This window comes from Balaenoptera borealis (genome assembly GCF_965194805.1).
Source record: "Balaenoptera borealis genome assembly, chromosome: 1".
In the NCBI taxonomy this organism is placed as follows: Eukaryota; Metazoa; Chordata; class Mammalia; order Artiodactyla; family Balaenopteridae; genus Balaenoptera; species Balaenoptera borealis.
This window is the reverse complement of record NC_138860.1, coordinates 118,302,278-118,325,186: the sequence shown is the minus strand read 5'-3', so window position 1 is coordinate 118,325,186 and position 22,909 is coordinate 118,302,278. Positions and strand designations below refer to the sequence as shown.

At 32.7% G+C, this 22,909-nt stretch overlaps 1 protein-coding gene across 3 annotated transcripts in view; it reads left to right on the top strand.

The window, feature by feature from the left end:
• The window catches only part of SH3GLB1 (SH3 domain containing GRB2 like, endophilin B1), a 34,525-nt gene that overhangs the window by 4,055 nt on the left and 7,561 nt on the right, over positions 1 to 22,909 (top strand). Inside the window, exons 2-8 of one of the 3 annotated variants that reach the window (XM_082408558.1) lie at positions 5,181 to 5,322; positions 7,996 to 8,124; positions 10,282 to 10,415; positions 11,864 to 11,956; positions 15,464 to 15,502; positions 17,190 to 17,213; positions 22,500 to 22,589. In XM_082408558.1, the coding sequence (XP_082264684.1) occupies positions 5,181 to 5,322; positions 7,996 to 8,124; positions 10,282 to 10,415; positions 11,864 to 11,956; positions 15,464 to 15,502; positions 17,190 to 17,213; positions 22,500 to 22,589 (651 nt within the window). Of the gene's footprint in view, positions 1 to 5,180; positions 5,323 to 7,995; positions 8,125 to 10,281; positions 10,416 to 11,863; positions 11,957 to 15,463; positions 15,551 to 17,189; positions 17,214 to 22,499; positions 22,590 to 22,909 lie in introns of all 3 variants that reach the window. The other 2 variants (XM_082408557.1, XM_082408559.1) reach the window with 2 other exon arrangements.

Here is a 22,909-nt window from a genome sequence, read left to right as displayed (position 1 = left end):
CTGTCACTCTGTGGCTTTCGCATCATTAATAAGATTGTATGTCTAAAGGAATCAACTCTCTCTTTTTTAATAAATTTATTATTTATTTATTTATTTTTGGCTACGTTGGGTCTTCGTCGCTGCGCGCGGGCGTCCTCTAGTTGCGGCGAGTGGGAGCTACTCTTCCTTGCGGTGCGCGTGTTTCTCACTGTGGTGGCTTCTCTTGTTGTGGAGCACGGGCTCTAGGCACGCGGGCTTCAGTAGTTGTGGCCTGTGGGCTCTAGAGCACAGGCTCAGAAGTTGTGGCGCACAACTTAGTTGCTACGAGGCATGTGAGATCTTCCCGGACCAGGGCTCAAACCCATGTCCCCTGCATTGGCAGTTGGATTCTTAACCACTGCGCCACCAGGGAGGTCCCCAACTCTCTTTCTTATTCCCCTCTCACAATATCCAATATGGTTTTCTGTTCGTTTTTTGTTTTAATTTTTATGTCACTTTAGCCAAGAAAGTAGTATCCTTATGCAAAGTTTACTCTTTGAATCATTTAGCATGTTAAATAATTATTTTTATGAGTATTTTTCTAACATTATATCTGCTGACCTTGAAGTTGATTAATGCTAGTCTGAAACAAACTCATTAATTGAACCTATATTTATTGAGTACCTCCTAGGTGCTTGGTATTGAAGGATACAAAAATGAATGAGACCCAGTTGCTGCCCTCAAGGACTTCATAATCTACTCTCAATTTATCATAATTAAATATTCTTTGCAGTAAATATCCATTTTGTGAATTACTGTTCTTCATTTGATAAATCTTTCAAGTGGGCGCATTTTTAATTCAGAGTTGATATTGAAGCAAAACTCTGCTCACCATCGTTAAAATGATATATACTCTCTAAAAAAATATTTTCAAACTAAATTACTGAGGGAAGGGGGTTCATTTTAATTTTCTAACATTTTCTTTGAACTGACTACTAAAGTTACACTATGAACTTCATGAACACCAGCTATTTTGTGAGGGGGAAGAGGTCTTTAAACTTTAGTTGCAAGTTTGGCCTTTATCTCCCATTTAATTTAGCAAGCACAATAGTGTATCTAAGCTGGAGATGTAAAGATGAATTATGATGCTGGCCTCCACCAGCTCCTGTCAGATCCTGTCTGGATGCAATTCCACTCTCTCTCAGGTCCTCCTGAAATTCCATTTCTTTTATAGAATTTAAATTGCAGTAACTTCACCATGTCTCTGAAATTCTAATAAATATATCCCGTTCAAAGGCCATACATTTTCTCATTCTGTAAAAACTCTTCGCGTTTAGTGTTACCCAAAACTGTGTTCACATCCTTTGGTGCTGTTGGCATTAATTTAGTAAACAACTAGATAGAACATGTTTTGTTAACCTGATATTAAAATAATTGTGTATGAGCTTAGAACAGAAGTTCTCAGTCTTAGCTACACTTAAAATTACCCGAGGAATCTTTACAGGCTGCTCCTCAGTCCAGTTAAATTAGAATCCTTGGAATTGGATTCAGCATCAGTGTTTTTGAAAGCTCCCCCAATTCCGAAGAGCAGCCAAAATTGAGAACCAGTTGAGGAGAATCTACTTTACAGTTTACTAATATATTCAGAGTTTGTGTTATACATTTGCCCCCAAGAAGTTTAGAATACTTTTAAACTATTACTTTACCCAGTCAAAGAATTGATGGTTAGAGTTTATATTAAATAGATGTCTTTGATCACACAGACTTTTTACTTGTAGTCCTTCATTCTCTCTAGTAAATCAGGGCATGGAATCCAGGCTTCTTATTTCGTACTGTAGCCTATATGTCTATCCTGTAGTAAAGGAAGGATTGCAGTGCCTGGCATAATGTGGCTGACTCAAAGACAATCCTTTTCTTAAAGCAATGTTTAGAGAAAATATATAAAGAGTGGATTAACCTTTCTTTTCTCAGGTCATTTTACTGGGTTACTAATGAAATATTATGAAAGAATAGCACATTAAATTACATTTTAGAGAACATTGGGTTTGGATTTCTATGACTTTTTTGCAGTCTGACATTCATTGTAGCTTGTTTTCACAGAAGTTTTTAATTATTAAATGGTATTGCTATACATGCATTAAAATACGTGCTTAAAATCAAATGTAGTTTATAATGAACAACTATCAGCACTAATTGACTACAAAGTCAGTAATGATTTTGGACTTAAAAATGTTGAAAACTAAAATTTTTAGGGTAAAATTTAAAATTTTTGGCAATTAGGAAAGGGGTCTTTTTTTTTAAAGAAAGAGTAAGTCTTTTGTCCTTCTGACAAAGATATCATAATTTTATGTTTGTGTTTAAGCAATATTGTTAAGATCATAAAATCCTTGAGGGCAAGAACCATGTCATATGCTAAATATATATCTCACATACAGTTGAAGAAAAAGTATGTATTCTCCACAAATATCTTTGATTAATAATTCTTCTTCATTTAGTTGATATAACTCATCATTTTCTGTAGTTGATGTATTCTTAAAAATGTTTTAGAGGAAAATTTATGTATTAAGTGTTGTACTAGTTTGTTATCTTAATATGTCATACCTTGTGATTAACAATGGAAAAAATTCTTAAATCCCCACAGTGATAAAATCATGGGAAATATGTCTTTTACAATTACACATTGAAATAATAAAATTTAAATTTATGATTTCAACTTAAATATATGATAACATTAGCAATGTTCTTATGTCGCCTCCCACCCTTTTATTGTTTATTTTAGATAGGATTGAAGTTATTATCCTTAATTTGATGATGATTGAATATCAGATAGGAAGCAGAGGTGGGCTGTAGGATACAGCTCACCAGAGTGCTATGAACAAAGAAACAGGGACAGAGAAGCACAAGGTGTGTTTAGGTAATGGTGATAGAAAATATTAATTGCTTGAAATCAGCAAGTATTTTACTTGAAGGATAGCATAGTATATAATAAGACTATGATTCAAACAGATACAAGATTGAATCCCAACACTGACATCTTAGGGCAAAATTTTAAACCATCCTGAGCCTCAATTTCTTCATCACTAAATTTATGATTCTTACCTGTGTAACAAGATGTTTTTGAGTACATGATACAAAATGCACAGCAACTGTTTTTCACTCTCAGAAAATGCAAGTAAACATCAGAATTTATTACTGGTACTTAAATACATTGCTCATGTGGTTCTTCCTACAGAACTTCTATTTTCTGAACAGGCTTTCTATAATCAAACTATCTCACTCATACTTAAGGGTTCCATAAATTCACTCAGTTAATCATTCAGTCACTGGATCAAGAAACAATAGGACCATCTGTGTTGGTCCTCTGTCCACCATCTTTTTATCTTTGTATCCTTATTTTCAAATTACTTGTTTGTTGTCTGTCTTCTCCATTAATATGTAAGCTTCCTTAGAGCAGAAACCTTGTCTGTTTTTTGGCTTCTGAAATCCATGTGCTTAGAATAATGCCTAGCACATATGTAGGTGCTTAATAAATATTTGTTGGAATGAATGGAATGAACAAACAAAATAGATATACTTGCTTACTAAGGAGCTAAGTGGAGAATTTTTCTCTACTGGTAGATCATCCTTTATAGATGATGTTCACTTGGGTGAACTACTCATTGCATTATCTGGGAAATAATCTATTTAACCAAGGGAGGTAGACTTGGAACCTGTAAAATTCTAATGGATACCTTTGGCAGGTCTACAGCTTAGAATCTTCAGGGATCTGTAAAGAATATCAGCATTCTCTCTTAAGAATTAGATTGCATAGTTACCCAGCTGACCTTGGGGTCAGAGTTTTGATCTTTTTCCCAATGCCTCTCCTATTCTTGGTTACAGTACACTGCAAGTTTACAGGCTTAGGCAATAGCTTTGGAACTACTATTCTCAGTTCCACCCATTGGGTCAGGGTTTGGCTACAGGCCAGTCTTTAAAAGACCTAAAGCTTTACAAAAGCTATTGAAGCTATTTCTAGGCCTTGAATAAAACCTTTAGGGGGGATGTACCAGAAGTCTAAGAAAAACATTCTAAAAGCTAAAAGTGCTAACTGATAATCAATTGAAAGTATTAGACCAAGAAGGATGCTGAAAGAAACAGATAATAAAATTCAGAAAAATGGAGCTGCAGAAGATATTTTAAAGGTTCACATTCTATTTTGTTATCCAGAAATGAGTCATGACTAATGAGTATAGAATTAGTGCTAGTGATATACCTCTGTTATGATGGGAAACCACATATTCTAGAGGAAAATTATGCATGATAAACAGCCTGAGTCATTGCTTCTAGTATTTAATTAAAAGTGTCCAGAAGTCCTTATAAAATCTACACAGAAATACTTTTACCTCTTTGTTATTGTATGGGCAATGCTGCCTTTCCTCAAAAACCACTAAGGATAATAAAAACTGATATGTTGTGAGTATATTTAACTACATTTTATGATATTTAAAAGATGCCTCAGTAGTATGAATAGGATATGTTCCAAAAGTTAGTCCATAAATCAATTGCTGGAACATATTTTGAAAAAACAACTTAAATGATAAGTTTCCCAGAACATCCCATAAAAGCCTGTCTAACTAGGTGTGATTAAAGTGCCAATGATAAGAAGCCACATTAAACATAAATAGCTCTTTTTAAATTCAAAATAATAATTATCAGGCACTGAACAAAGTGATTTACATACATACCCTTACTTAATTCTTAAAATACCGTAATATATGTATTGTCTCTCTTTTGCGATGGAAGATACCTAAGGAAAAAATATTCAAAATCTTGCTCAGGTCACACAGTTAGCAGTGCAGTCAGGATTTGAATTCAGATCCAGCTGGCTCAAAACTTTTATTCCTTACCACTATGTTATCCTACCTTTATAATGTAAGAAATATTTATATACTTTATAAACAGGACAGTATGCTAGATTTTCTATAGCATTCACACCATACATTTCAGCAGAACTAAGGATATGTATTAACTATGGAATAGGATTATCCTAAGTGCCACAAAAGAGGTATGGATAAATTACCAGAGGGGCAAAAAGGAGCATTCATATACAACAGTTTACAGACAATTATTTGTATGCCTGGGATTGTTTGGATTTGAGTTTTCTTTTTAATTATTGATACAGATTCCTAAAATGTATTTGGGGTATATTTAACTTTTTTTTTTAACTGTATGATCAATAACAGTTCACAGAAGAAAAGCTTGGCCAGGCAGAGAAGACAGAATTGGATGCTCACTTAGAGAACCTCCTTAGCAAAGCTGAATGTACCAAAATATGGACAGAAAAAATAATGAAACAAACTGAAGTGTTATTGCAGCCAAATCCAAGTAAGAAATTTTTTACCTTTTGTCTCCATTATTGACTAATCTTATTAAAAGGTACTGTTAATAGCTTTTTTTAATGTTTTTAAAAAAAAGTTTTAATGGCTGTTGGAAAACATTTTTTGGTTATGGCTTTGGGGTCTATAATTATTGTGTGTGTGTGCTTTTGGTGAAGAAGAGGGTGATAAACACTTCATTGTATACCCTCTAACAAATTGACAAGTAACATTTTTCAGGCCTCTATAGAATCCTCTTGAAAACTCAATTTCAGGCAGCGAGTTTGAATTTTAAGAGTTACGAAAGCCTGTGTAGATAAATTAATCTTCCTTTCTCATCCAGGGGAGAATTGTCCCTAGTAATTAAGGAAAAATATATAGAAACTTAAGTAGTTACCAACTATTTATGTTTATGTTAAGTTTTACATTTTTACACAAATTATTCCGTTTGATTTTCAGACAACACCATAAAGCTTTTCAGATCACCTAAGTCAATAACGTCGCAAATAAGGTGCATAATAATTGTTTTAATTGAAACTCACAAGTTAGCATTTTGTTCAGTGTAGCATATAGCTAATTAGAAGTGGAACTTGAACTAGAACCAGGTGTACTGACACCCTGAGTTTTACAGATCAAAACTGAAGGACAAAAGCAACAATAACAATTCCTGCTTTCCTTCCCCTTTTCCCCAGTGTTATTGTGACCATGTTGTGAAATGCCATAAACTTACTTTAAGTTACTAACTTAAAGTTCCAAGCTTTAGACTTTGTTGCTATTACGTAAACCTCAAGCACTATACAAAATATTAGTAATACTGTGCCATTTTAGTTAAATTGTGGTGACTTTTTAAAATAGTCCTTTTACACTTTGAGTGAGGCCTGTTGTCTTTGGACACCATGTGTTATTTCTTATTCATTTAAGGCTACTTAAATAATATACCATGGCACCTTATAAAAAAGAAAGAAAGAGAAAAGAAAGTAGTAGGCGTTTTTCCTCTTGTTCCTTGCTCTATCCATAGTTCCTCAAATATATAGTCTGTTCTGCAACGTGTTTTTGTGATTGGCAAATAAGCTCACACTCAACTGGTAAACGGGAATGATGTCGGTAGAAGGAAGTTACAATGGCTCATATAATACAGTTTTACATTAGTGTTTTAAGTCTAAAGTAGTAACAGAATTTTTTGTGTGTTTTATTTATGCTCTCATTATAAAGTTACACAGATTTTGAGTAGTCAGACCCAACCTTCTTTTTCCTGTAAGCCATGTTACTTTTAGTGCATGATGTTTCAGAACCTAGGATTTTTCAGAAATATACATTGTATTATAGCAGAATTGCCTGCATTTTTTGTTAAGGTTTTATGATGACCTTTTAATGCCCTATTGAAATGAAACATTTATTTAAAATATACCAATTTTTTTTAACTGAATGAAATCAACATGGGATTCAACTTTAAACTTTTGACCAAATAGATAGACAGATGGCAAAGATAAGAATCACTCTCATGTCAGAAAATGAAGTTCTGCAATTTAGTTAACATCTTCTCAGTGGTTATGTTTTGCACTGACTCATTTTAACTAATTTAAAGGTTTTTAAATTTCTGCTTAAAAACTCTTCTGAGGCTGCACCAGAATCTACCACAAAAGTGAGTATTGTTCCAACAGCCTGTTTTATGTATTAAAATTAACACTTTTGCCAACTCCTGAAGTGTTTCTATTACTGGTTCAGCTTACTTTTGAAATTTTCAGTGCACTGTGTGACACTTCCACTTGTGGAGGAGTTATGTGAGGTCCTTAGAAGGAACCTATTTAACTGAGATTCTTTTTGGATTGTATTTATGTTTAATCATTGCTTCTAAAAAGTCTGAATCTTTGACTTTTTTCTTATTTGTCTCTGAAATATCTCACTGTTGGGCAGCAGTGTAAATGTGAATTTCTTAAATATTATGATAACCAAGTGTTTATTCAGATCTTACAGATGTTTTTTCCTTTTCATTTATGCTAATTCCTATTATTGCTTTTAGCCTTTTGTATTTTAAACTTATTTTTAATGATGAAATCTTTTGAGTGCTCAGATATTTATATACTTTAAACATAATTAAATAAAATTAAGCCAAGGAATCATATTGCTGATCTCTGTAGACTATTCCAAATCTGATTGTTCCATTCCTTAAACTCCCAATATTTAGCCTCTAAGAGGGAGATGGAGCATATGAGCAAACTAAAGCAAAATAATAGTGGCAGAAGTATGTGACTCTTTGGTTTTTCTAGGTACCTTATATCTGTATTTTTATAACTGGAAATCCCTGATCTTAAAATTGTGTACATATATTCAAAGTTAAAAGTTAGACAGTATATGAATGGGGCAAAGGCAACTTCACTAGATATTAAAGGAATACCAACCCTTTCTGGAAGTTAAAATCCTATAAAATACTCATAAGAGTTTTACTTTATTTTAAATATTTTTGTGCCAAAATATTTTATCAGATTTTTAAAATATAAGTTTCTTAGAGTTATGTAATACTCTTAACATGCAAATGAAAAATTATATATTAAGATATGTACTTGAAAGCATACTAATTTCATGTTTATTTTACAAGGTGATAAATGGCTAGTAGGGGAACAAAACAATCTTTCAAATAGCTTAGCTTTTTGAAATCATTGGTAATTTTAAACCTTTTTCCTAGATGCCAGGATAGAAGAATTTGTTTATGAGAAACTGGATAGAAAAGCTCCAAGTCGTATAAACAACCCAGAACTTTTGGGACAATATATGATTGATGCAGGGACTGAGTTTGGCCCTGGAACAGCTTATGGTAAGTGAAAGGCAAAAGGTCCACTAAGAGATATCTTTACTCTTAGGTTTTTACTACTTAGAGACATCATTAACATTTACCTAATATTAGTAGAATCAATTTTAACTTCAAATTTTTTGTTTTAAAATTTTGGATGAAGTGACAAATGTAGGTGATCACTAAATATATACAGTGTAACTTAGTATTTAATATATTTAAGCATATATTCTGAGAATTCACATCTTTTTAGGTCTAAATAGGTATTCCCATTGAATCTTGCAGCACCTTTGTTGTACTTCTTGTGATATATTGCAGTCTCTGTTTATATATGTCTCCTCTAGTTGATTTTTCTTTTTTAAGCTTTCTTGAGGATTTATTTCTATAATAAAGTACCTGGCACGTACTAAGTATTTGAACTAGTGCTTTCATTACCCAAGTAATGTCAGTACCACAAAAATATTAACAATGGTTCTCTCTCGATGTTTGGATGACATTTTATTTCTATTTTCCTCATATACTTTAAATTTTCTATTATGTTTTACAGTTATGCCAGCTTTTTTTAGTTGCTGTAGTGACTTTTTTAATGTATAACTCTGAAGCTCAGTTATATATCATTACCCCTCAAATCTAATATTCTCAGAACATAAGATTATTTCAGATTTCTATAGCTTTTTTCCTGTTATTCATGGCTAATAATTCTTTTTATTAAGACTTGTGCAAGAAATTTGTCCTTATGGATATGAAATGATAGGTAACTTAAGTGATTTTCTACGTATATAGTCCTGATTTATGAAATAGCACATAAATTCTGGGACTAAATTAACTTAGTTTTAGTAGTATTTATGTCAGATGGAAATAACCTAAGTACTGTGTAATGAATGTTATTAATCCATTAACTGGCTTATAGCTGTACAACTTTGAGACTATTACATTGTGTTCTTCAAAATATAATTCTTTTAGAAGTCTGAAAATGTTTAAAATTTCTGTAGTTTTACTTCTAAATTTTAACTATAAATTTTATAAAAACTTTATATATCGATCAGATTTGTTGTTGCCTTCTTGTGCCAGACTCAGTTAGATGCTGGGGTCATAAAGGTACGTGAAAACCCAGCCCTTTCCTTCACCAAGCTGAAGACCTAGTGGAGCATGAACATTCAGAAAGCTTCTAAATTTTTTCCTTTTTAACCTGCTTAATCTGTTTGCACTTCTAATAATTCCATTGAATGTACCCTGATTATTGGAAGTAGGCTTTGTGAATCTATTTATTAGTAATTGATAATAGTATTAGTAATAGATGAGTAGTATTAGTAATAAATTAGTATTAGTAATTGAATACTTCAGGAATTGGGCTAAGCACTGTACAATATATGTATTGGTAAATCCTCACTTATATCCTACTTGTAAATTCTGTTATCTCTGTGTAGAGCTAGGGAAACTGAGTCTTAGAGAGGTTACATAGTTCATCCACAGCTAGTAATTCAAATGTAGATCTGTATCCAGAAATTGAGCTCTTAACTACGTTATATTATTACCTTCCTTATCAATCAGATCTAATTTTATCTGAGCATGAAGGAATTAAGATCCACAGAACTAAAGCTTATCAGAGGTAGAACTGGAAGTAGAACCAATCTTGTGGTTCTCTTTCTTTTTCTCTATTTTCTACTGAATTTGTCCTATTTAAATATTAGGGTATATGTGCTGCAAAACATAGGTTTTTTTTTTTAACTTAAGGTACAAATATATACTCTTATTTATAGATAGGAGATAAGTGCATAAATACAGAAACAGAAGAATTTTGACTTGATCTACTTATTAAAATATTTTAAGAATTATACTTTTATAAATATATCTACACTATTTGAGCTGTGACCATAAGTATTTTTTAGTGTATCTGTCCTCTTTTGTCCCATTGGTAGAGTTGGTACAATTAACTATGATATGATAAGGAGTTCATCTTTGTCATTTTCATTTTGATATTTATAATCTTAAATTTACTTTCAAAATAAAACTACCTTAACTACAGTTAATTTTATTTGATTTTTACTTAAGTAAACAAGTAGCAACTGACTTTAAGGCAGATCAAATTGCTGATTTATCTTAACATGATTTTATGACATTACCAGACAATGGTAAAAAAAAAAAAAAAAAAAAAAAAAACCAAACTTTTTTCCTTTGCAGGTAATGCCCTTATTAAATGTGGAGAAACACAAAAACGAATTGGAACAGCAGACAGAGAGCTGATTCAAACATCAGCCTTAAATTTTCTCACTCCTTTAAGAAACTTTATAGAAGGAGATTACAAAACAATTGCTGTGAGTTGGAAAATGTTCATTTTTTTAGTAAAATAATTTAGGTATATACTTACAGTTTTTAATGAATAATTTGCCCTCTTAATGATTTTGTAGATGTAGCAGATTAGAAAAATTAAATAATCTAGTTAGATGCGTATTCCAACAGAACAAAACTAACCAAAATAAAGGACTATTAATGATACAGACTCCACTTTTGTGTCCCTGTAGTGTTATTGAGGTGTCTTTACATCCATTCTTGTTCGTTACCAGCACTAAAATCTATAGAGAAGTTCCTGGAATGATTATTAAAATACGGCACAATTTATCACCACAGTATATAGCCATATAGCTGTTCATTTAAACTGGGAGCCAGAATCCCAGTTACTGGAAGCTATATTTCTGGCTATTAGCCTTTCTGTCTTTTTGTATCCCTAGAAGTCTATTATCTTCTTTTCACACAGCTGTGTTTTATTGCTGAAATAAAAAAATATCACTTTCCCAAACCTAATCTGTTAATCTATTATTTTTTTAGTTTAATTTGTTTTTGAAGTGATGGAGAGTGGAGTTCTAGGTGGATATCTTTTTCCTAAGATTTTTGCAAGACTGCTCTTTATTGTAAATACTACTTCAAACTTAATTTGAAGATTTCTTATTACAAAATATTATTGAAACTCAATATGTTTACAATGAATTTGTGAATAAAAAGTGTTGGGCCTGAGACAAAGGAAAAACCACAAAGATGAAATACGATTGAAAAGATATTAGATTGTCAATAGGATGATATTTGATATATGAATTATAAGAACTAATAAAGCAAACAGTGAATTCTTATAAACTTACCTGTTATAAAGAAGCTTGATGTTCCCATGAGGAATTCTAAGATATCGTACTAATTCTAAGATATCATACTAATGTTTGTTCATTATTCATTCTATAAATTTGAAATTCTGTTGTCGGAGTAATAGAGTTGCTTTTGGTGCTGTGGCACAGGGTTTCAAGAAGCTTTGCCCTGGGCCCTCTACCTTCTTCACCATAGGCACTTCCTAGATTATCTGTTGAATAATTCTTTGTTGTGGGAGCTATACTGCATTATAAGATGTGTAGCAGCATCCCTGGCTTCTACCCAGTAGATGCTAGTAACGTCCCTCCCCCAATTGTGACAACCAAGAAGATATTGCCAAATGTTCCCTGGAGGGGCAAAATCACAAAATATTAAAACTAATATTCCTTTGTTTCTACCATCACCTGCCATCTTTCCCAGATATCTAGAATGTCTATCATTTTAAAATTGGAAATAGTGAGAAAATGGAGTCAGATACCTGAATCGTCACTTTAGAGCCAATTTTGTAATCATAGATCTTTATCAGATGATTCATGTATTTAATGGAGAATAATACTTTAAATATGTATGCTCTTACTGGATTTTTAGCCTCATTAGGCTTTTTTTTTTTTCTTTCCTATATTTATAGAAAGAAAGGAAACTATTACAAAATAAGAGACTGGATTTGGATGCTGCAAAAACCAGACTAAAAAAGGCAAAAGCTGCAGAAACTAGAGCATCAGTAAGTAGTGTTTTTTTTAATAGAACAATATTTTAGGTTAATAACTTTAAGACTTGTAAAAGATTTCACTCATACAACATGCAAGCTGTAATCTATCATTAAGACTAGAATATGACTTTAGGGTATTGTTTTTGTGTTTTTAAACAAACTTTTCAGAACTTAATACATTCAAATCAGTGAAAAGTAGTCATATCAAGAGACAATATTCTTATTTTAGTGATATACTTGTTGCTAAAAAACAAAAATTATAAGAGCCCTAAAGCTTTGTCATATTTTTTGAATAACCTCAGTGGTGATGGAAAATAAGTCTTCTGGAGATAGATTTATTATATTTGAAATAGAAAAACAGATAGTAATTAAGATGAGAATGAATCAAGTTTGAGAATGCTTGTGTATAGCTTAAAAATTAGATGTGACTCCCTTTCAACATGGGACTCAAACTGACCGAAGGAGTTGTCACCAAGAATAGTTCCAAAACTATTCAGACAGCGGCAACATGGAGTCCCAGGTGGCTGTTTTGAAGGGGAGGAAACTTGTTTGGATAAATAAGTTCTGGTATATTTTTCATAAAAATCAATCTCAGAGTAGTCTTTTAAGACTAAGTGGGTATATATTAAATATAGTAGTTCAATGATTTTATATATATGTATATGTGAGGATATATATATAACTTTAATAACTTTAAAGATTTTATTTATAAGCTTCTGATTTAATCTAATATTCATATAGTTTATGTCTTTTTTCCAAAGTTTGAAGAGATTAATCAGACTTGAATTGGAGCACCTTTAAGATAGTACAATATAAACAAGTATGAATTTATTACATGAAGCTAACAAGTTCATTCTTAACTTGAGCTAAGGGATATGTTTTGTTAAGAGACATGACATTCCCACTGCCTTCTGTTCCCAACTCACTACCACTACTATCGTCAAGAATCATTGCCTTAGGAGCATATTACCATGGTGCTGGTAGAAGTCTATTGTGGCTCTCTTGTTTTGGGAAAGAAAAGGTTGAGACTTGGTTTAGAGTGAAATTTAAAACTGGTAACTTGGTGTTGGACAGTGATGTCTTATGAGATTACCCAACACCTTATATGAACAGAATAAATTATTTTCTTCTAGACAGTTCTCCTTTTGGAGATTCTGTATTATTAGCAACTGCTGGAGAAGAGCTATCTTTGACAGGACATTAATATCAAAATCACTGGCTAGTTCACCTCAGAATTCATGATGACATCATCATAAAGAACAGCCTGACTTCTCTAAACAAGCTTTTTGCAGAATTAGAACTTTACAGATGAATACCATAGATGGCAAGAGACTCTAAATTAGGATATTAATTTCTAAGTTGCTAACAATAAACTTATATAGTAAAATATGAATTGGTTTTTAAGATACAAATTTCATAATCAGAAAAAATGTTAAATAAGGATCATTTGGAAATAAATGTTAGAACAGAATATCTTTATTTGAAATGTCTATATGTGCCCAGTGATTATGGAATAAGAATACAAAACTTTCTTTAACAAGCACTATTACAGAATAATGATAGGCTACTTTTTACTTGGAAAAGTGCCAGAGAGTTCATAAATTTAACAGTATACCAGGTTCTATGATTATTCTAAATTATTTTACCAGTGCTATTAAAATGTGTAGGAACCAAATATAATAGTAGACAAATTTTGAGAGATATTTCCTTTTGATATATCCAGAAAAGATGTTGACAGTTTTTCTGTGCTGTGTATTATTGAGGACAAAATTTTTTCCATGAGAATTTACATTTAAAAATAAAAGACTATACAAATGAATTTTTCAATAATTGTGTTTGTACACAGCTTTTCCAGAATTTATATATTGTATAAAACAAAATTTAACTGTAGCCAAATATTAAAAATATTAGTCTAGACAAAAATTCACATTTCCTGATTTTAGTTGTGTTCTTTGCCTCTAGATAACCAACTTGTTTTTCTTCAAACTTTATAGCAGTGAGTCTGAAATACTTTGGAAAGGAAAAGTCCTCTTAGTTCGTTATCACATAAAGCCTTGAGGCATGCCTATATTTTGTGATTTTTTTTTTCTTTCTCTGTATTTCTCTTCCGTTTACTTGAAGAATACAGAAAAATTGAAACCACTAGGAGTTTGTTTTTCCTTTTTTTTTTCTTCTTTGACACATTTCCTGCTCCTAGTTGGTGGCTGAGGAGGTTACTCTAACCTCAAGACTTTCTTTGCTTTTACTTCTTTTTAAATTTCCTCGGATTGTTTTGTGACTAGTTGTTCCTCTGTAAGTAAGATTTGGGACCTGTGCATGTCAGCACTTTTTTAAAAATTTGTTTACTAGTTTCTTGTGACCTGTTTTTAAATTCTAGATTTACTGAATGCTAATTTTGTACAAGGTGCTTTGCTGAGAAGGAGTTCATATATAGATAGTACAAAACCTCTGCTGCCCTCAGTTTACAATCTGGTATAGTAGATTGAATTTTTTGGTGATTTTGCCATACCAGTAAAATATTTCTGCCTATATTCAATATTGCTACTTTACTAATCTGTTTTATTAGTTAATGTGTTGAAGAATGGTAAAGCAACATCAAAGGCATTTCTCAAAAATATACCAATTGATCAGAAAAGAGAAAACCCCCCTGAATATTTTACAATGAACAAAGTACAGCTTTGAAAATAGTATAAAACTTACATCAGAGAAGCAAAAACAAATATAACTTCTGCATTTAAGTTATAAGGCACTGACATTTGTTAACCTAACTTAGTCTATATAAACTTTTTAAAAAATCATTTTAGAATGTTGTTAATGGGAAGAAAAAAATCATCTGGTTTCAAAGCTCTCTGATATTGAGAGGTTTAGATGTCTGTTACTTTTGGGTATCCAAACATGATGGAAAATACATTTTCAAGTAACATAACAAGTATGTCCCTCTGCCCACTTAAGCATTTCCACAGCAGTCTATGTCTTTAATCTGCAAACTGAGTGAATTTATAGCACCATCATATAACCTTAACTTTAATGTACATATATTAGAATTTAAAGTTTATTAAAAATACAAGGATTGACATGCCTTTCATATATTTCTTCAGGGTATGCTAAGACCTGTGAGGCTGATTGAAAGAGAACATGGTTGAAGGCATCATACATTAATAAAATAGAAATGATCTTTGAATAGGGAAATTGTGGGTAGGCAGAATGGCTTTCATAGGTGAAAATTTAATAAAAATTTAGGAAATTGTGGCAGTTTTTAAAGTGATGCATTTTTCCTAAATAATTCTAATTTAAAATCAAGCATCAACCATGTTTTTTATCTTTGAAAATTGAATCTTTTGAAAAAATTGAACAGGTACCATTATATGAGATTCCGTGGTTGGATTTTTTTTTTTTAAGTAGAAGACCATTTTATCGGTTCTTAATACTTGTTTGTGTGTTCTTTAGTGTGCAGAAGTAACTTGTTTTACTGTGTTCATTGGTATAATGTGTTCTTTGTCTCTTACCTATGCACTTAAGCAACTAAACTCAGCACGCCTTGAAGGAGATAACATTATGGTAAATTTCTCTTACATGCTCAACTTCCTGCATGTAAAATGGCTGAAGGTTTGTTGGCCTACCATGTTTTCTACATCTTGAATAAAGTGCCTTCTCTTGCTATTATCTACATGTAAAGTCTAAAGTAGTTGAAGCCATGCATTCATTAGTCTAACAGAAAATACAGAGGATACTAGCTGAAGAAATATTGGAACTTGAAGAAAAGAAACTGTTCTAATTGCCAAATTCAGCTGTGCCAAATTAAGATTTTAGAGTCTGAATTTATACACAAAAACATAAATATTTACATGTATTTATACTACACATAAATATATAGTACCTTTTATACATAATAAAAGATGTTTAATTTAGCTGGCACTTCATATTTTCACTGTTGGCAAAGAAAATTAACAAAATTTACATAAAGAAATGTATAAGATATACAGATTTACTTTGCTTCACAGTACCTTCAGTGTTTACCTTAATTTTCACCCAAATTCAGCATAGAATTAATTTCTTCTGCAATCCCAGGCCAAGACAAACCCCAGTAGTTTAGGTATTTCTGTAATGTTGAAACCTGTCCAGTGTTAATTCACTTAGGAGAGTTGCAGAATAGTGATAGCTTTGAATTGGGAATGAGAATTATTCTGTAATATTCTTTGTATATTATTGAGCTTGATTTGAGGCAATTTTTGAGATGTTAAGTGTTTTTAATTTTTTAACAAGATAGAAATCTGAACATAGTCCCAAAATTCATAAATGTTAGCCAATAAAGATTTATAGATACAGTGTTTGGTATAATACTCCTGGGTGTATTACTGCCATAGAAGTAGCATAGACTCTGCCGTATAAGTAATAAATAATTGGCAGTTTTTATTTGTTAAATCAATTGACTACTTTTATTTCATTAGCACTGAACTAAAAGAAGGGGAAAAAAACATGTAATAGAAAAGATTATTGTACAGAATATGTAGAATACATTTGTTTTTTTAAACTACTATAATTATTGAAGCCCTGGCTAAATTAGAGCTTTCCTTAGATAGCAAGAGAATGCATTCATTTATTTCCATTGTCCTATCTGTATGTAGGTAAACGAGAATTGTGAGACAGTTTCAGTCATTGGTAATTTAGCATATAAATCATATATTTTTTTTAATCTTAGGTAAAAATACCCTAAACAGCAAGACTTTGTTTCATTTATTAGACATTTGCTATCTACTTACAGTAAGATGTATTTAACTCTGGTAATTTTAAGTTCATTATATCTCAAGTTCATTGTGCCCCCCACCATGGCTATATCAACATTTAGTGTCCATTTATCCTTGCTTTATTATAACTTACTAAAATTGCAGAATTTTGGACCTAAATGAGAAATTAGAAATCATATACTCTAAACCTCTCATTTTACTGATGAGAATACTAGAACTGAGAATTAAATATTCCCAGTTTTGGAAAACTGTTATTAAGTTATAGAATTAGTATAAGGTTCAAACATCAATAGTATTGATACATATGAAGGCATACTTTCACAGTATATTAAGCTCTACTGATTTAATTATTACTGTGTTTAATCTGTTAATGTGATTCTGGAAAAAGAGAGTATGCCATGTAAATTAAAATATTTACATTTTTCTATAGTAAGTTGTAGAAAATGTTAAATTCCAACTTTCATGCTCTATATTTTTCTCTAATTTTTAATGCTGGCTAGATTTGGGCAGAGGAAGTGACAAAAGTAAGTAAATCATTAAACTACAGAATTATGAAACAAGAATTTAATTGTCATTCATTCAGTAAATCTTTATTGGGCAACAACTATGGGGCCAATCACAGTCTTTGTTACTGTATCTTATAAAATCTGAAAATTATTATTGAAAGCTCAGATCTGTTTGGCTAGTAGTAGTTCCACAGAGTAATAGAACAATGCTGCAGAGATGTGGTTTGCACACACTCTAATAAATACTAGATAGCTGTTATATTAAGTGGTAATCCTTACAACGCCTTGTCAGAAGACAGTTTTTAAATACTTGACTTGGTTTATTCATATGATAATTATATAAAATATAGTTAACACGATGTCCTGTGTCCTCAGAGAAGTGAATATATATCGTGTCACACAAATGAATTTTCAGGGTAACTGAAGCTTGTTCTCTACAGCACCAAAGCTAATATTTCTGTCATTTTAGTTGAAAATATTTGTAAAAAATTAAATACAGGATAGCATATATTTAACTTCATTACAGTTAGAGTCATTATTATGAACATCCGTTATTGTACTGTGCAACAGTTGGATCCGTTGTTTTTGAAGTATGTTGTCTCCTCCCTCAATGTCAGACTGTCCCTTTCAGAAGCTGTCCATATTACTGCTACTGCCAGTCTCTCTGGCTGTGCTACCATTTCTAATCTGTTCTTGGCTGGGAGAATAACTAAAGCAAGGAATAAGGAATAAAATTATGACTTCAGTGCAGATTTGTTTCAAGTGCTATTTGAGGTCTTCAGAAGCATTTTTCATTTACTTCTCATGTTCAGAATCTGACCTTGAGTTGAGGACAGTGCTGGGGATTGAGGGCAGGTGTTAATTGGGCCCCTGAATATTAAGTAGTTTTACAAACTTCAACTTCTTATTTTCTGACTTTGTAGGATTGCTGACTATACAGTCTTGTTTCATGCATAGGTTGTGGAGCATAACTTGGAAATCTAATGTGAAATTCTTGACTTACGCTCTCACCCCCCCTTTGTGGAATCCATTCATCAACTTAGTTATGGTTACACCCTGGCCTCTGATTTCTTCCTGAATGTCTAGCGTGAAAAGGGGGCAGAGTAACATAGAAGAGAAAAAAGGTTGATCAAGAAAGCCAGGGTCTCTTCCACTTTGGTTAGCATGCAGGTACACCAAAAAATTTCTGATTTGATTCTGCAGTCTCTACAAATTTGGGAAATAGTTGATATAATGGCAAGAAACTCATGAAACATTATTATGTTTGTATATGTGAAAAAAGCTTAAAATATAGCAAAATGGGTTTCTGGATATATTTTCCCTCTATTCTCACTTCTGTCATTTTTATAATTTAAAAATGTATAATTTAAAAACTACATATTCCTGGAATATTTTAAGATTTAAGCCCCTAGAAAAAGTAGTTAACACTGACCTAGATTGTCATAGCAAATGCCTCAGAAGCTTGACCAAAATTTCTGGCTTAAAATAAGTTGCCCAGTCCTGATAAAACAAACCAACACATTCTTGCCCTTTTTCCAGCTTACATCCTAAAAGAACTCTTCTTGCTTCTCTAACCCAAGCTGTGCTCTAGATCAGTTAGCACAGTAACAGTAGTTCTAAGCAGTAGAAGATCTTTTGCCTAGAACTCTATGTCTTAATTGTAAAATTAAGTTGGGGAATGAGATCTTCTGGAGGACTGAATAAAAACTCTTTCATTGTCTTTCTTTAAACCCTTTTTATCTTTCTTTCTAAAATGGATTATTTTCTTCCTAAGCAAATTAATTATGCTGAACCTAATTTCAGTTACCTCAGCCTCTCAGGTTAATTATTATGATGAATTACATGTGTCAGAAGTAGAGGTGGTTTGGGACATTAGACTGTTTGCGGCCATCCCAAACACACTGAAATTTGTTGAAGAAACAAGATTTGTTTCCTTCCTGTCATTTACCTTTTCTAAATATAAAGTCTAGATTGTACAAAAGAAAGACTTCCTAGGCTTTGTATTATGGTGCTTTCTTCACAGTTAAATAAATTTTGCTCAAACATAGAAGACTGATCCTTTGTCCTTAATGAGATCATTTTATATTTTTTATTCAGTGTTTTTATTTGTTTTATAAATTTATTTTTTTAACATCTTTATTGGAGTATAATTGCTTTACAATGGTGTGTTAGTTTCTGCTTTATAACAAAGTGAATCAGCTATACATATACATATATCCCTATATCTCCTCCATCTTGCATCTCCCTCCCACCCTCCCTATCCCACCCCACTAGGTGGTCACAAAGCACTGAGCTGATCTCCCTGTGCTATGCGGCTGCTTCCCACTAGCTATCTGTTTTACATTTGGTAGTGTATATATGTCAGTGCCATTCTCTCACTTCGTCCCAGCTTACCCTTCCCCCTCCCCGTGTCCTCAAGTCCATTCTCTACGTCTGCATCTTTATTCCTGTCCTGACCCTAGGTTCTTCAGAACCTTTTTTTTTTTTTTTAGATTCCATATATATGTGTTAGCATACGGTATTTGTTTTTCTCTTTCTGACTTACTTAACTCTGTATGACAGTCTCTAGGTCCATCCACCTCACTACAAATAACTCAATTTCATTTCTTTTTATGGCTGAGTAATATTCCATTGTATATATGTGCCACATCTTTATCCATTCATCTGTTGATGGACATTTAGGTTGATTCCAAGTCCTGGCTATTGTAAATAGTGCTGCAGTGAACATTGTCATACATGGCTCTTTTTGAATTATGGTTTTTTCAGGGTATATGCCCAGTAGTCGGATTGCTGGGCCATATGGTAGTTCTATTTTTAGTTTTTTAAGGAACCTCCATACTGTTCTCCATAGTGGCTGTGTCAATTTAGATTCCCACCAACAGTGCAAGAGGAGAGGGTTCCCTTTTCTCCACACCCTCTCCAGCATTTATTGTTTGTAGATTTTTTGATGATTCTAAGAGTCATGTACCACAATGTTCATTGCAGCTCTATTTACAATAGCCAGGACATGGAAGCAAATTTATTTATTTTATTTATTTATTTATTTTTATTTTTGGCTGTGTTGTGTCTTCGTTGCTGCACACGGGCTTTCTCTAGTTGCAGCGAGCTGGGGCTACTCTTCGTTGCGTTGCACGGGCTTCTCGTTGCAGAGCATGGGCTCTAGACGCGCGGGCTTCAGTAGTTGTGGCACGAGGGCTCAGTAGTTGTGGCTCACGAGCTCTAGGCTCAGGCTCAGTAGTTGTGGTGCACGGGCTTAGTTGCTATTCAGTGTTTTTAGCTTTAAAACATTATTTCCATTTCAGTCTCAAGCTTCCTAGTCACTTTTAATCTGCTACCTAGCTTACTTACTTACACCTTGTACAGAAATATTGCCATTTAGTAGACTTTCGTGCCATTTCTACTAAAGGCTGTTAAATCAAGTTGTACTTTCACAATCAAACCTATATGGAATTAGCCTCATTTGTTTTTGAAGTGCGTTTATTTTTGGTTTGCTGTTGTTGCTTCTATCAATCAAAACCTTTCAACCAAGCAGAACGGTAAATAGTGCAAATGTAACACTGAAGTGATTGGTTTTCCTTAATACTTTTTTAGGAAGAACATTGATTCTTTTATTCTCCTGTGACTTTTTTCTACTACATACTAGCTTCCAGATGAAGCTTATTACTTCAGCCCTGTTATCAAAACACCATGTATTCTTATTTTGATCAAGTAAATTTAATTTTAACTCTTGACTTGTTGAATAATTCAAGCTTATTTCCATAAATCCAGTCTAGTGGTCAAGTCTTAGTCCTCTCTGCCATATCTTTTGCCAATGGTATGAGAATGATTATAGCAACTGATTGTCTCTTTTGCTGCTACCTCATTGTTGACTATTTCACTGGGTTAGCTATTGCCACCAAAGGGTGAAGGAGAGGGAGAAGGGGTGTGAAAGGAAAAAGTTCACACCTTGTTTATATACTTACTACAGTCTTGGAAATACTGTAATTATTTGGATGGCGGGGGAGCAATTTATCCTGGAGAGGTAGTGGGAAATATCATTATAGTGATATTATCACCAATACTAATTCCCAGTGGGGGATAAGCTAACTATTTTGAATGACCTGTGAGATTTTATTTTTTCCTCCTAACTACCAAGCAACTCTGACTAAAGGTTTGTGAGGATGTTTTTTTGCCAGTACTTAACTATTTTTAGATTTTTTTTTTTTTTTTTGGTAAACTGTTTTGTCCTAGCACTAAACCTATATCAGATAGTTGAAGCTAGTAGTGGTGTGCTATTATGCACATCTCTTTCTAGCTCTGAGGTCAGTGACTTCACCTTGGTAACTTGAAATCAGCTGTGGTAGGAGTATTTATACCATTGAAACTCAGCACATTAGAGCTTTTTTTTCCCCTGGAGAGCCAGTTTACCAGCACACCATTGATTAAAGGTCACCCATAACTTGCAGAAAAACCCTAGCATATCTTATAGATAATATTTCCGCTTAAGACATATTCTATGCAAAGTTTGGAAAGAAAACTAAAAAAGACATTTATGTAGGATAAAGAATCCTTTGAGGGAACCTAAGAACTATGTTCCTAGAAACAAGTATATGCTTGATAACTAAACCCATGAGGTTAAAGTCCTAGCTTCACTCTGAAGTTGTTTCATTTGAGATTGAAGCCTATATAACTTCAAAGTAAAGTAGCTACAGTAATAATTGAGAATTTTTTGAAATAATTTATACAAGTAAACTGGTAATCTTAAGGTTTCATAAAATGTTAAAAATTAGCAAAATTGATACTAGAAAATGTATGAAAATAGATTGACTGCCCCATAGTAGTTTTCCTAGGCTTTTATGTTTATGTCATTAAGCTTTGGCATTAATAGATTCTTTTAAGTACCAGTAAGGAGTCAGTTCTGTCTAGATTAAGTAACATAGAAAAGCTAAGTTCTAGAAACCAGGGACCGGTTTAGATACAAAGCAGAATCAGGGAATTGCCAGATTATCATTTGGGGTTTGTTTGGGGGATTTTTTTTTTTTAACATCTTTATTGGAGTATAATTGCTTTACAGTGGTGTGTTAATTTCTGCTTTATAACAAAGTGAATCAGTTATACATATACATATATCCCCATATCTCCTCCCTCTTGGGTCTCCCTCCCACCCTCCCTATCCCACCCCTTAAGGTGGTCACAAAGCACTGAGCTGATCTCCCTGTGCTATGTGGCTGCTTCTGTTTGGGGGATTTTTTAACTATCTAAATGAATGTACATAAAATGGACTAAGTCCTCTAATGAGATTCTAAAACTGTGTTCCAATTTAAGTCTGAACAGGAATTAAGAATAACTCAAAGTGAATTTGATCGTCAAGCAGAGATTACCAGACTTCTGCTAGAGGGAATCAGCAGTACACACGTGAGTGTTCATTCATTGGAAATTCATTTGGAACAAAAGACTTTGATAATCTTAGGGAAATTCTTGGAGGAAAAACTGAACTTCCTTTTCAGTCATTTATCAAGATATTTAAATTGTAGCACTTTTCAAGGTACATGAAGAAATATTTTAAATTTTTGTTTACACCTCATCACCTGATGAGGTAGTTCTCCCACCATCATCAAGTCCATTTGATGTTTTTTGTTTTTTGGGTTTTTTTGGCTAAACAGTTTGTTGTTGTAAATTGTAGTAAAATGATAGATACTGATGATTTACCCCGAGTACAGTGTCGTGCTCTGTCT